We start from the raw sequence: 16089 nt of genomic DNA on the forward strand, positions 1-16089 counted from the left end.
CATGACCCCTATGCCAAGCTATGCTCCCACCCACTCCCCTGATTCCTCATATCAAGCCATGTGCTCCAACCACCTCCCCATGGTCCTTCATGGCCCCAATGTCAAAATATGTGCCTCCCCCACCTGCAAAGCCCCTTATGCCCTCCATACCAAGCAATGGCCCTCTAACCAGCCCCATGAACCCTTATGCCTCCTACCCCAATTACATGCCCATTGCTTCCATACAGTGTAAAGTCAATGAACCCAATATTGACAATAGGGTGTTGTTTTAAAAAAAGCCATTCATTCATTACCTTCCAGTATGTTAAAAAAGTCCCTTCACTACAGATTAATAAAGGTGTCATTCATCCAAAACCTTTAAAGTTTCACTCATAGAAACTATAGGCACTTGAAACTTCTTAACCTTGTGTAACTAAACATTGTGAAATTGACAGCAGAAATCAGAGAGCCCCAGTTCTAAATCAAGCATTGTTTTCTTTGAGGCTTAGGTGTTTCATCACAATAATCAATGCATGGGCTCTCAACCAAGCCTCATTACATAATTTATTGGGGGTGGGAGGGGGTTGGAGGGCCATATCCTACCTTCGGAGCATGAGTGGTGGATGAGTGGAGGCCATACCTTGACATTGAGGGCATGAGGGGCCAAAGGGGGTGGGTGGGAAGTAGAGCCTGACATGGGGGGTGCATGAGGTGGCACAAATGGTAAGTGTGCAGGGGCAAGGGGGTGAAGGCTGGAGGGTCTGTTTTTACTTTCACATGGGCAAACTGCCACAGCCCAGAGGTGCACATTTTAAACAGCCCATTTCGGTATTAGACTGCCTGTGTTTACTTCCCACCTCTTTCCTTGGTCAGCTGTATGACTGTAGCCTGCATGCGCCACTCCAGCAATTATGATCCTGTCTTTATGGGCACTTTCTTCCCAGGCAAGCAGGGCAAGCCTGAAATTTTTCCGACACTCGTTACCCACCTCAGTGTTGAAAATCCAGGCCCTTATGTCTGATCAAGCGTTTCATTTCAAGTATCCCCAACATTGCTACATTGCTTCCCAACCTAGAAGTGTCAGTCCGCAGTTTCAAAATTCCTCTATTTCCACTGAATTTCTTGCTGGCTCAGTTTGTTCCTGGACTTCAATTCAATAGGTTTCTTTAAGTTTCTCTTTAGGGTCGATGTTTTAAAATTGTGCTTTACATAGCCTTCCTACTTTGTTTTGAATGCTTCCATTTCCTTTCTTTTTTCTGCCAGGCCCACACTGCTCCTAACAATAGGAGCGACCAAAGATGGAACCTTGGGCATGTCAGATGTGTTTGTGCAGGCATAAAGATATGAGTCAGTGCAGCAATTACAGCAGGGCAGGTAGGAATGGATACAAGATAAAACATTGCTGCGGAGGTGGACCGCTAATGGAAAGTCAATGGAGGAGACTGAGTTTATTGAATATAGTAGAGCGCTAGGAAGATATTATACAATGGTTATAATCACAAGGATGTTCCTGGAAACTTTAACCATTCTCAGTGTATTCTCAATGGTTTCAAACTGAATGTGGTATGACAGGCAAACAGAGAACTAGATGACAATGCTAAAGGAAAGACAACTTAGAGAGATAGAGATAATGGAAGAAATCAAGAGTAGGGTTTTAAAGAAAATGATGATCATAGTAGTTTTGTGAGGGAGTAGGAAAACATCAATTGTTATAATTATGACTTTTATAAGATTTTTATGTTTTGGGACTGTGTCTTTAATTTAGAGTGATATGAAGGGAGTTTTGTGGCCTGTTCTGAAGTCTGCCTGACAACAGATCTGGATGACTCAGCTATTAAAAATAAAAAAGGGAGGCCCAGCTTGTTTTGTTGGAATGGAAGTATAAGGTATTACACTTGGAAACTATAGCATAAGAATCAGTGTTTACAATAGAATCCCCACAGTACAAAAGGAGGCCATTCGGCCCATTGAGTCTGCACCAACCGCAATTCCACCCAGTCCCTAATCCCGTAACCCTGCACATTTATCCTGCTAATCCCCCTGACACTAGGGTCAATTTAGCATGGCCAATCAACCTAACCCACACATCTTTTGACTGTGGGAGGAAACCGGAGCAGTGGGAGGAAACAGGAGCAGTCGGAGGAAACCGATGCAGACACGGGGAGAACGTGAAAACTCCACGTAGACAGTCACCCGAGGCCAGAATTGAACCTGGGTTCCTGGTGCTGTGAGGCAGCAGTGCTTACCACTGTGCCACCCAATAGTTAGACTGCTAGTCTCTGAAGTCCCAGGAATGTGTTGAGAATCTCAGTTATGCTGTAAATTGTACATTTACTTTCAAGATAAGAAAGTTGAGGTCTCAGATACAGCTAATCAGCATTTCTACCTGGGTACAAAGTGCTTCACATTGCCATGGAGATGGACATCGAAAGGGGGAGTGATTCTAAGGTATTCCTGAAACTCTCAGACAGACAGTCTGCCGGGATGTGGAAGAGAGGTAACAGCTAGAGTCTGAAAACCCCACTGGTTCACTGCACAGGAATGCAGGTGGGAAATTACGCTCAGATTAAAAAGATCAAATACGTAAGTATATCAAATGAGGCTTGAAGATCATTTACGCGACAGGAGAATCTACAGAACAAATTTTCATTGTAACAGATTTGTTAAGGGGTTAAAAGTTACCAGGCTGGAAAAGGAATTGATCGGAAGTAAATCCCTAAGGGCCAAAAATCATTTGGAAATTGAAATAACTAATTGGAGTAACTAGTGGGCGGCATGGTGGCACAGTGGTTAGCACTGCTGCTTCACAGTGTCTAGCACTGCTGCTTCACAGTGTCTAGCACTGCTGCTTCACAGTGGTTAGCACTGCTGCTTCACAGTGTCTAGCACTGCTGCTTCACAGTGTCTAGCACTGCTGTTTCACAGTGTCAGGGACCCAGGTTCGATTCCTCGCTTGGGTCACTATGTGTGGAGTCTGCACGTTCTTCCGGTGCCTGCGTGGGTTTCCTCCAGATGCTTCGGTTTCCTCCCACAGTCCAAAAGACGTGCTGGTTAGGTGCACTGGCCATGTTAAATTCTCCCTCAATGCACCTGAACAGGCACCGGAGTGTGGTGACATGGGGATTTTCACAGTAATTTCACAGCAGTGTTAATGTAAGCCTACTTGTGACACTAATAAATAAACTTTACTTAAGGGACAGTGTAAAGTATACCTGTGAAATGGATGTGTTAAAAGGAGAAAGTTTTGTTCTATTGTTTAAAGAAGTCAGAAGTGCTTTTAGTTTCTTTACATTCAAACATACAAATTAAGAGGAGTAGGCTACCGCTCTGCCATTGAATAAGATCATGGCTGATCTCATTTTAACCTCAACTTCACATTTCTGCCTACCCCTGATGAGCTCTGACTGCATTGCTTATCAAGAATCTAGCTATCTACTCCTGCCTTAAATATATTAAAAGACTCTGCCTAAACAACACCTGAGGAAGGGAATTCCAAAATTTCACAACCCTCAGAGAATGTTTTTCCTCATCTGTGTCTTAAACGGGCGGCCCGTTATTTTTAAACAATTGCCCCTAGTTTTAGATTTTCCCACAACAGGAAATATTCTTTCCACAACCATCCTGTTAATTCGCCACAGGATCTTAAGGTTGGTTATGAAGAGCCAGTATGGATTTCCAAAAGGAAAATAGTGTTTAACTAATTTGCTGGAGTTTTATGTGGAGGTAACAGAAAGGTTTGATGAGGGTAATGCTGTCGATGTGTTGTACATGGACTTTCAGAATACATTGGATACTGTGCCACACCAAAAGATCTGTGAGAAAAGTTATAGTTCATGGAATAAAAGGGACAGTAGCAATGTGGATACAGAATTGGTTGAATAATAGGAAACAAAGATATGTTTGGGCTGGAGGAAGGTTTGTAATGGTGTTCCCCAGAGTTCTCTATTGTGGCAGGAAACGGAGGTAGCTTTAAGTAATCTATATCTGTGGGTATTAGAAATAAGATACAAGTTAAGGCTTAATTTGTGTTTCTGTAATTCTATGTAAGGAAAGGTTGAAAATTTATTAGCTTCATGTTAAACAAAGGTGCTTGCACGTCTGTGGGTTTTGATCATTTTAATTGTGACTGCATTGTAATTAAAGGGTTTACGGCACGAAAACACACACGGTTTAAAGAAAGACTAGGCTGTTGCTTAGTAACCTTTAGTAACCTTTACAGGGTGGCACAGAAATATCAGTGTCACCCGCAAGTCGGTCAGGGCCCTCCAGGTCTCGGCCGCCCCAGGGGATGCCTGCCAAGGGCATCACAGGCAATGGGACGTGGATCACAGCTGGACACCTCCACCTCCGATGTGCATCCTGGGGGAGCACCGAGACGAAGCAGTAGGCCGCACAAGATTAGAAAGTTGTAGGGTCACTAAAAGGGCACAGGTGAAAGTCACCAGTAGTCAGGGTTAAGTTTTGGTTAATGTTAACAGCACTATTAAATGTTATTTGCACCTCACAACTGTGATTAATCTGTCTCTGATTCTCCCCAGCATTCTCCGGACCCTTAATCAAAAACCACTCCCTGGCATTTCACCTCCACCACGCACCCCACCCCCCCCCCACCCCCCAACTGGCCCAGGTGCCAATGTGCACTCAGAGAACAGGTAGGAGTCAGACTTGAGTGGCACCAGGGGCAGGATCACAGTGTGCGCGAGTTGTCATCATCCTCCAGCCTTCACCAAAGGCTACCATGGCCAGCCCAGGTTCATTAACCTGTTGTGCTGTTTCTCAAAGTTGGGTGGGTGTGAGAAAGGCTGGGTGCAGCCTGACCAGCACTTAGTAAAGGACCCCACCCCAATGGAACATTCCAGTGGCAGCAGACAGCAGCCTGACTAGCAAAGGACCCCACTCCACCCCACAGAAACGACATGGAACATCCCTGGGCTGGGGGACAGCACTTCCAGCTCTCCAGGAACTTCCCCACACCAAGCAGAAACTTTCCTGGCCCTGCCTCCAATCTCCCCTGCAGTCCAGAGGCTGCAGCTCTATAATACTTACCTCCTGACTCCTGTTCAATGCTGCCACACCAGGTCCCGACTTTTATGGAGCTGTTGTAAACCCTGCCAGCATGATGTCATGCCGTAAAGGGGGGAGACACTAGCGGGGGTGGAGATTCTAGTCCCAGACCCACAAATGGCATGCTAAGGTATGTTAACGGATGCAAATTGCTATTTCGCTGATTTTCAACTTGGACCCATCGATGTGAAAATACTTAGACAGGGAGCCACACAGAGGCCCAGATGTCCAGCGCAAATTCCATGAATCGGACACTGCTGATGTCTCCCGGCCCACTGCGCTACAAAAGCAGCGCAGTGGGATGGGAGAATCACCCTTCACATCTGTTTACATTTGATCCCTTGTCCCCACTATTTATTTCAAAGCCTCTCTATTTCCCTAGTTATGCTGGTTACAACATGGTTCAGGTGTAGACCAACAATACAGCCCCCACTTTCCACAGTAATGGTGCCAGTGCCCCACAAACCAGAACCCACTTATCCCCCACCAGCCTCTGAGCCATGTCTTCATCTTTTCAATTTTATGCACCATGTGCCATTTTGAATATGGCTCAGGTAATAATCCAATAAGTGTATTTATTAAGTTATTATTTATCAAGTTCATACAGGGTGAGAAAGGAAACAAACACCTCCATCCCCTTCTAAATCCCCCATTCAGCAAACTCTCAGGTATGCATTAAATTCTGCATTTACACTCGTCTACACTAAAGATTCCTGAATTTATAGAAAACTGAACTGGGGTTAGAGAAGTGAGAATCAACCAGTTATCTAATCAACTACTCAAATCTCTCAGCAGAGCGTGTTTACCTGTCTAAGGCTGGAAGAAAGAAACATTGTGTACTTATATAGTACTTTCCAGTTATTACTAATTACAGATGAGACCAGATTTATAAGAACAAGTTAAAAATATAAATTCCCCTGCTCACCAAACTCTCAGGTATGTACTCAGTTCCTCAGCTGCATCTGTTTGTTAAAGCTGTACTAAAGAATCGTAATAGTACAATAAAAGTTCTAAACTGAAATCCTGTTGTGTCATTCTTTTAGCTATCAACTGGAAGTTTGAATTTCTATTTTTAAAGTTATCGGTATCTACAGACATCATAACAGAATAGAAAGGAAGCTAGTTATGATGTCTATGAAGGATTCAACGGAGGTGCAGTGTGTTGCTTGGAGATGAATCTTAATGAGGGCTAGATGCCGAAGAGTTGAGTCAGGTAGAAGGGACAGCAGAAGAAGAGGAAGCAGATATTATCAATGCTGGAGTCAGCAGTGATCAGTAAAATGTGCACACATCATTCCATTTGTATTAAGGAAACTACAAATCAAATAGAAGAAAACAATATTTTTCTAACCTTCTGCAAAACTCTTTGAGGTAAAATCCGTTCTGATGGTCCCCCTATCAGATTCATGCGGACAAGTATATGATTCCTCTCCACTGAGAGACCATCAATTATGAAATCTCTGAAATACATAATCATAATTACTTCAGGAAAAAAAAAGTAACTTATTTTTTCAATGTAAATGATATGGAATGTTACGAGTACTACCAGTTCCTTACCCTGGATTTTCTAAGTTTTCTCTAACATTTTCTTTTTGTGCATTCAAGAGAATTTCTGATACATGGTACTGGGATTCTAAAAGTAAAAGAATATCCAGATTGCAGCACATAACACTCAGTAGCCTTGGGGGGGAAAAAAAAACAAAGACAGAGGTTCATCAGTAATAAATGAGTAATACTTGTTTGGTACAAATGAAATGCATGACTAATAAATTTGTTTAAACTTACAGATGAGGAAAAATCACGTGAAAAAAAATACAGCTTTGCCAAGTGGGTACTTGCATCAAGAGTTGTGGGCAGTGTGACCATAATTTTCTGTCTGTTTAAACTTACCTCTGTACTAAAATTCTCAAAATATTCTCCCATTGTTTAAAGCCCTATGTCAGGAATGCAGCAAATTGTGTAATTTATCCTGCATTAAATCAAGATTAAAAACTCCACTGACATTATTATGTAACTAGGTTGCAAATAAGTGTTTCATTTTATAATCAATGTAACAAAATAGATTGTTGGATGATTTTGTTTGCAGTTTTAAAGAAAACTCAGGAGTTGCATCCCTTACACCCTTGCGAAGTGTCAGGAGTTCTTCTGTGACTCTAGGTAAGGCTACAGAAGATATCAAGTTAAAGATAATCAAGCCTGGCAACCTTCATATAAAAAGAATATTTGCTCCTTTAAAGTGTTCATACTTGCCTTTGGCCTGGGTTATGACATTGAGTGGCAGAGATAACTCTCACAAGGGACACCAAAGTACTACTTTGCCTTCTGTGAGCACCATTTGAAGTAAAGAGCCAAGATTTATTAACCCTGAATGGATAAGAAAGAGATACTGTGGAGGAAAACCATTTGCTAAGTCGGCAAATGACTTGGATTCAAATACCTGTGCAATTAATGATTTTATCAAAGAGAGGTGGAACATAATTAAAAATAGAGGGGGGTGGGGGGGCACAGTGGTGGGCAAACTCGCCCCAGAAATTTAATTTAATTTCATTGCCAGCCTAGATTCAGCTGCCATTTGTGGAGATGACACCAGGGTTCTTGGCTAACCTACGCCTTTCTGAAGCGGCAGAGTCTGATGAATTTGCAGGATGACATTTTGAAAGGAGGTGAGAAATGAAGAAAATCTCCAAAGCACTGGGGAATGGGAAGATTGGGGTTTCAGGTCTGTTGTTCATGAAGAAGCTGCTGGTCAATGAAAGTGTGTGTGGGTCCTCATAGAAGCTGTGTGCAGTAAACATAAACTTTATCTCCTTTATGTTTCCTCAAGTCAATCCCGCAAATTTTTTTTTGAAATATGAACAGTAAAGCTTTTGTTTAAAAAGGGAAAAAGTTGGTATCGACACGTTAATATGATAGCTTTATAATCACTGAGTTTGATTTGATTTATTATTGTCACATGTATTGGTATACGGGTGGCACTTGAATCCCAGGGGGACCAATATCCTGGCGGGAAGGTTGGCTAAGGCTACTGGGGAGAGTTTAAACTACATAGGTTGGGGGGAGGGGATCGAGACGAGGAGACTGGGAGCGAGGAAGTTAGCTCGCAAACAGAGAAGGGTTATAGATAGTGCAAGAGGGAGGATGGACGGGGGATAGAGAAGGGGAGAGCTCAGACCAAAGCATTGAGATGTGTTTACTTTAATGCCAGGAGTATAGTGAATAAAAGGGACGAGCTCAGAGCGTAGATCGATGCCTGGAAGTGTGATGTGATTACGGAGACTTGGATGTCTCAGGGTCAGGACTGGATACTCCAGGTGCCGGGATTCAGATGCTTCAGGAAGGACAGGGAGGGAGGCAAGAGAGGGGGTGGAGTGGCACTGTTGATCAGGAATAGTGTCACAGCTGTAGAGAAGGTGTATGCTGTGGAGGGATTGTCTACAGAGTCTCTGTGGGTGGAAGTTCGGAGTGGGAAGGGGTCGATCACTTTGCTGGGAGTTTTCTATAGGCCGCCCAATAGTAACAGGGAGGTGGAGGAGCAGATAGGGAAACAGATCCTGGAGAGATGCAGTAATAGCAGAGTTGTAGTGATGGGAGACTTTAATTTCCCAAACACAGATTGGAATATCCCTCGGGTAAGGGGATTGGATGGGGAGGAGTTTGTTAGGTGTGTTCAGGAGGGTTTCCTGACACAGCATGTGGACAAGCCTACAAGAGGAGAGGCTGTACTTGATCTGATACTGACCAATGAACCTGGACAGGTGTCAGATCTCTCAGTGGGAGAGCATCTTGGGGATAGCGATCATAACTCTATCTTCTTTATGTTTGCATTGGAAAAAGGGAGGATCAGGCTAGCTAGGAAAGCGATTATATGGAGTAAGGGGAAATATAGAACATAGAACATTACAGCGCAGAACAGGCCCTTCGGCCCACGATGTTGCACCGACCAGTTAAAAAAAAAACTGTGACCCTCCAACCTAAACCAATTTCTTTTCGTCCATGAACCTATCTACGGATCTCTTAAACGCCCCCAAACTAGGCGCATTTACAACTGATGCTGGCAGGGCATTCCAATCCCTCACCACCCTCTGGGTAAAGAACCTACCCCTGACATCGGTTCTATATGAAGACATATGGCAGCAAATTAGAGGAGTAAATTGGAAGGAGGTATTCTCGGGGAAATGTACTGAAGAGAGGTGGCAGTTTTTCAAGGAATGTCTGTCTAGAGTTCTACAGGACAACGTTCCGAGCAGACAGGGAGGTGTTGGTAGGTTAAAGGAACCGTGGTGCACGAAAGCTGTGAGGGACCTAGTCGAAAAGAAAAGGAAAGCGTACAAAAAGTTCAGAGAGCTTGGCGAAGATAGGGATCTAGATGAGTATACAGCTTGTAGGAAGGGACTAAAGAATCATAGAAACCCTACAGTACAGAAGAGGCCATTTGGCCCATCGAGTCTGCACCGACCATAATCCCACCCAGGCCCTACCCCCATATCCCTACATATTTTACCCGCTAATCCCTCTAATCTACACATCCCAGGACACTAAGGGGCAATTTTAGCATGGCCAATCAACCTAACCCGCACATCTTTGGAAATTAGGAGAGCCAGAAGGGGTCACGAGAAGGCCTTGGCAGGTAGGATTAAGGAGAACCCTAAGGCGTTCTATAAATATGTGAAAAGTAAAAGGATGAGACGTGAAGGAATAGGGCCTATAAAAGGTGAAGGCAGGAAAATCAGTACGGAACCAGTAGAAATGGCAGAGGTGCTTAATGAGTATTTTGCCTCGGTTTTCACAGAGGAAAAGGACCTGGGTGGATGTACTGCGGGCTTGCGGTGGACTGAAAAGATTGAGTGTGTGGACTTTAAGAAAGAGGTTGTGCTGGAATCTTTGAATGGCATCAAGATAGATAAGTTGCCGGGTCCGGATGGGATGTACCCCAGGTTACTGTGGGAGGCAAGGGAAGAGATTGCAGAGCCTCTGGCGATGATCTTTGCGTCATCGATGGAGACGGGAGAGGTGCCGGAGGATTGGAGGATTGCGGGTGTGGTTCCTATTTTCAAGAAGGGGAATAGGGATAGCCCAGGAAATTACTGACCGGTGAGTCTAACCTCAGTGGTTGGTAAGCTGATGGAGAAGATCCTGAGGGACAGGATTTATGAGCATTTAGAGAGGTTTAGTATGCTCAAGAATACTCAGCATGGCTTTGTCAAAGGCAGATCGTGCCTTACGAGCCTGGTAGAGTTCTTCGAAAATGTGACTAAACACATTGACGAAGGGAAAGCGGTAGATGTGGTTTATATGGATTTTACCAAGGCGTTCGATAAGGTCCCCCATGCAAGGCTTCTAGAAAAAGTGAGGGGGCATGGGATCCAAGGGGCTGCTGCCCTGTGGATCCAGAACTGGCTTGCCCAAAGGAGGCAGAGAGTGGTTTAGAAGGGTCTTTTTCTAAATGGAGGTCGGTCACCAGTGGTGTGCCCCAGGGATCTGTTCTGGGACCCTTGCTGTCCATTCAAAAGTCTGATGGCACCATAGAAGAAGCTGTTCTTGAGGCACTTGGCACATGATCTCAGACTTTTGTATCTTTTTCCCAATGGAAGAAGGTGGAAAAGAGCATGTCCAGGGCGCATGGGTCCTTGATTATGCTGGCTATTTTGCCGAGGCAGTGGAAGTATAGACGGAGTAAATGGATGGGAGGCTAGTTTGCGTGATGGACTGGGCTATGTTCACAACCCTTTGTAGTTTCTTGCAGTCTTGGTCAGAGTAGGAGCCATACCAAGCTGAGATACATCCAGAAAGAATGCTTTCTATGGTACATCTATAAAAATTGGTTAGAGTTGCAGCGGACATGCTGAATTTCTTTAGCCTCCTGAGAAAGTAGAGGTGTTGGTGGGTTTTCTTAACTGTAGTGTCAGCATGGAGGGACCAGGATAGTTGTTGGTGATCTAGATATCTAGAAGCTTGAAGCTCTTGACCATTTCCACTTCGTCCCCATTGATGTATACAGGGGCATGTCCTCCACTGCACTTCCTGAAGTCGATGACTTTCTTCCTCATTTTACTGACATTGACGGAGAGATTATTGTCTTTGCACCATTTCACTAAATTCTCTATCTCTTACCTGTACTCCGTCTCATCATTGTTTGAGATCTGACCCACTACTGTGGTGTCATCAGCAAACTTGAAAATGGAGGAGGAGTGGAATTCGGCCACAGAATCATAACTGTATAAGAAGTATAAGGGGCTGAGGACACAGCCTTGTGGGGCACCGGTGTTAAGGACAATTGTGGAGGAGGTGTCGTTGCCTATCCTTACTGATTGTGATCTGTGGATTAGGAAGTCTAGGATCCAGTCGCAGAGGGAGAAGCAGAACCCTAGGCCAGAGTTTGGAGATGAGTTTTGTAGGAATAATGGTGTTGAAGCCTGAGCTGTCATCAATAAATAAGAGTCTGACATAAGTGTCTTTGTTATCTAGGGTTGAGTGTAGGGCCAGAGAGGTGGCATCTGCTATGGACCTGTTGCAGCGATAGGCAGCGAACTGTAGTGATCCAGGCAATCTGGGAGGCCGGAGTTCATCTGTGCCATGACTTAACCTTTCAAAGCACTTCTTAATGATGGATGTCAGAGTCACCGAGTGATAGTCATTAAGGTGCACTGCCTGGCTTTTCTTTGGTACAGGGATGATGGTAGTCTTCTAGGTCGGGACCTCAGATCGGTGTAAGGAGAGGTTAAAGGTGTCTGGTGAATACCCCCTCCATAGCAGATCCACGCAGGATCTGAGTGCATGTCCAGGTACCCCATTCAGGCCAGTCGCTTTCCATGGGTTAATTTTCAAGAAGGCTGATCTGACGTCTACGATGGTCACCTCGGATATTGGTTCAGCTGAGGTTTCCAGGGCAGAAGACGTTCTTTTGCTGACCTCTTGCTCAAAACAGGCATAGAATGCTTTGTGCTCATTAGGAAGGGGTGCATAGGTGCAAGTGATTCTACATGCCTTCATTTTGTAGCCTGTTATGTCTTGCAGACCTTCCCATAATCGGTAGATGTTTGTGTAGCTAACCTGGGACTCTAGCTTGGTCCAATACTGGTTTGGACACAAGGTGGCGCCGGAGCAAGGCAACTGCTTGAAAACTGCCCTTCATACCCTCTAATTCTACCTTTTCAATGCTTTTAAAACTCTACTCTAACTCCTATAAACTCTGGAATAATGCTTTATTAAATTGATCTTTCTCTACACCCTAACTATGACTGTAACACTACATTCTGCACCCTCTCCTTTCCTTCTCTATGTACGGTATGTTTTGTCTGTATAGCACACAAGAAACAATATGTTTTACTGTATACTAATACATAGAACCATAGAAAATTACAGCTCAGAAACAGGCCTTTTGGCCCTTCTTGTCTGTGCGAACCATTTTTTGCCTAGTCCCACTGACCTGCACTTGGACCATATCCCTCCACACCCCTCTCCTCCATGAACCCGTCCAAGTTTTTCTTAAATGTTAAAAGTGACCCCGCACTTACCACTTTATCCGGCAGCTCATTCCACACTCCCACCACTCTCTGCGTGAAGAAGCCCCCCCCCCTCTAATATTCCCTTTAAACTTTTCTCCTTTCACCCTTAACCCATGCCCTCTGGTTTTTTTTCTCCCCTAGCCTCAGTGGAAAAAGCCTGCTTGCATTCACTCTATCTATACCCATCAAAATCTTATACACCTCTATCAATTCTCCCCTCAATCTTCTACGCTCCAGGGAATAAAGTCCCAACCTATTCAAGCTCTCTCTGTAACTCAGCTTCTCAAGTCCCGGCAACATCCTTGTGAACCTTCTCTGCACTCTTTAAACTCATTTACATCCTTCCTGTAACTAGGTGACCAAAACTGTACACAATACTCTAAATTCAGCCTCACCAATGCCTTATATAACCTTACCATAACACTCCAACCTTTATACTCGATACTCCGATTTATAAAGGCCAATGTACCAAAGGCACTCTTTACGACCCTATCCACCTGTGAAGTCACTTTTAGGGAATTCTGTACCTGTATTCCCAGATCCCTCTGTTCAACTGCACTCTTCAGAGTCCTACCTTTTACCCTGTACGTTCTACTTTGGTTTGTCCTTCCAAAGTGCAATATCTCACACTTGTCTGCGTTAAATTCCATTTGCCATTTTTCAGCCCATTTTTCTAGTTGGTCCAAATCCCTCTGCAAGCTTTGAAAACCTTCCTCACTGTCCACTACACCTCCAATCTTTGTATTATCAGCAAATTTGCTGATCTAATTTACCACATTATCATCCAGATCATTGATATAGATGACAAACAACAATGGACCCAACACCGATCCCTGCGGCACACCACTAGTCACAGGCCTCCACTCAGAGAAGAAATCCTCCACAGCCACTCTCTGGTTTCTTCCATTGATGTGGAGATGCCGGCGTTGGACTGGGGTAAACACAGTAAGAAGTCTCGCAACACCAGGCTAAAGTCCAACAGGTTTATTTGGTAGCAAATACCATAAGCTTTCGGAGCACTGCCCCTTCGTCAGATGGAGTGGATATCTGTTCTCCAACAGTGCAGAGACACAGAAATCAAGTTACAGAATACTAATTAGAATGCAAATCTCTACAGCCAGCCAGGTCTTAAAGGTACAGATAATGTGGGTGGAGGGAACATTAAACACAGGTTAAAGAGATGTGTATTGTCATGGTGAGCAATCACTGAAACAACTATATGATGACATCAACAAGTTCCATCCCACCATCAGACTCACCATGGACTACTCTCTGGAATCGGTTGCATTCTTGGACACACGCATCTCCATTAAGGACGGTCACCTCAGCACCTCACTGTTCTGCAAGCCCACGGATAACCTCATGATGCTCCACTTCTCCAGCTTCCACCCTAAACACGTAAAAGAAGCCATCCCCTACGGACAAGCCCTCCGAATACACAGGATCTGCTCGGATGAGGAAGATCGCAACAGACACCTCCAGACGCTGAAAGATGCCCTCATAAGAACAGGATATGGCGCTCGACTCATCGATCAACAGTTCTGACGCGCCACAGCGAAAAACCGCACCGACCTCCTCAGAAGACAAACACGGGACACGGTGGACAGAGTACCCTTCGTCGTCCAGTACTTCCCCGGAGCGGAGAAGCTATGGCATCTCCTCCGGAGCCTTCAACATGTCATTGATGAAGACGAACACCTCGCCAAGGCCATCCCCACACCCCCACTTCTTGCCTTCAAACAACCACGCAACCTCAAACAGACCATTGTCCGCAGCAAACTACCCAGCCTTCAGGAGAACAGTGACCAAGACACCACACAACCCTGCCACAGCAACCTCTGCAAGACGTGCCGGATCATCGACACGGATGCCATCATCTCATGTGAGAACACCATCTACCAGGTACACGGTACATACTCTTGCAACTCGGCCAACGTTGTCTACCTGATACGCTGCAGGAAAGGATGTCCCGAGGCATGGTACATTGGGGAAACCATGCAGACGCTACGACAACGGATGAATGAACACCGCTCGACAATCACCAGGCAAGACTGTTCTCTTCCTGTGGGGGAGCACTTCAGCAGTCACGGGCATTCAGCCTTGGATCTTCAGGTAAGAGTTCTCCAAGGCGGCCTTCACGACACACGACAGCGCAGAGTCGCTGAGCAGAAACTGATAGCCAAGTTCCGCACACATGAGGACGGCCTAAACCGGGATGTTGTATTTATGTCACATTATCAGTAACCCCCACAGCTTTCCCACTGATCTTGCAGAATCTTACTAGTTGTTCTGTCTGGAGACAATACACATCTCTTTAACCTGTGTTTAATGTTCCCTCCACCCACATTATCTGTACCTTTAAGACCTGGCTGGCTGTCGAGATTTGCATTCTAATTAGTATTCTGTAACTTGATTTCTGTGTCTCTGTGCACTGTTGGAGAACAGATATCCACTCCATCTGACGAAGGGGCAGCGCTCCGAAAGCTGTTGGACTTTAACCTGGTGTTGCGAGACTTCTTACTGTTCTTCCATTGAGCCAGTGTCTAATCCAATTTACTACCTCCCCATGTATGCCCAGCGACTGAACCTTCCTAACTAACCTCCCATGAGGGACCTTGTCAAAGGCCTTGCTGAAATCCAGGTAGACAACATCCACCGCCTTCCCTTCATCCACTTTCCTGGTAACCTCCTCAAAAAACTCTAATAGATTGGTCAAACATGACCTACCACGCACAAAGCCATGTTGACTCTCCGTAATAAGTCCCTGTCTATCCAAATATTTGTAGATCCTATCCCTTATCACACCTTCCAATAACTTGCCCACCACCAACATCAAACTTACTGGCTATAATTTCCCGGATGTGACAATAATAAGTCAAATAAATATGTCTCTCAAGTTCCTTTTGTTTCTGATTTCACTGAAGATTGCTTTTCCCCAACCAGTTTTATTGAGAATAAAACATCTGACCTTTATTTTTAAAATGGGTAAAAATAACCAGAATTAATGCTCCTTTGATCCATCCAATCTATGTCTCATTAAAGTATGAATGATCACTCAAGGACATGCAGTAGCTTGGAAATGAGAAGTATATGTGAATTAAACCACTCATTATCTGATAGTTAACTTGGTGCTAAAGTATTGATTTGTATGTATTCCCCTTGTTGCCTAGTTGGACCTTTGGAAGTCAGTACCCTGATGTGTTTGCCAGCACACACTTTAAATAGAAATATTAAGGGGGAAGAAACTTGAAATTGGGACAACAAAACCAAAGAATGCTGGAGAGTGTTAAATGTTTACAATTAATTTGTAAAAAAGGCCTGCAGATGTGAGACTCCTAAAATGGAATAAGGAAGACTGCTGAGAAACTACAAATTTGACGAAAAAGCAACCAGGCAAAATAATGGTGGAGAAAATTTATTGGACTGGTAGCAACACCTATTTTCCTGAGAATTATGAAGAAAGACACAACAGCAAAAGAGAATTTTAGATAGTGTATTGGCAATTTTACCCCTGAACACAAAACCTCTGAAGTTTCTTATG

General features: G+C 44.4%; 1 protein-coding gene across 3 annotated transcripts in view; it reads right to left on the bottom strand.

Moving 5' to 3' along the window:
* Nucleotides 1-16089, bottom strand: part of tbc1d32 (TBC1 domain family, member 32) — a 272496-nt gene that overhangs the window by 90471 nt on the left and 165936 nt on the right. For all 3 annotated transcript variants that reach the window (XM_078212743.1, XM_078212744.1, XM_078212742.1), the window contains exons 24-25: nucleotides 6601-6723; nucleotides 6395-6503 (exon numbers count right to left, since the gene is read on the bottom strand). In XM_078212743.1, coding sequence (XP_078068869.1) covers nucleotides 6395-6503; nucleotides 6601-6723 — 232 coding nt within the window. The remainder of the gene's footprint in view (nucleotides 1-6394; nucleotides 6504-6600; nucleotides 6724-16089) is intronic.

Source organism: Mustelus asterias, chromosome 5 (genome assembly GCF_964213995.1).
Source record: "Mustelus asterias chromosome 5, sMusAst1.hap1.1, whole genome shotgun sequence".
NCBI lineage: Eukaryota > Metazoa > Chordata > Chondrichthyes > Carcharhiniformes > Triakidae > Mustelus > Mustelus asterias.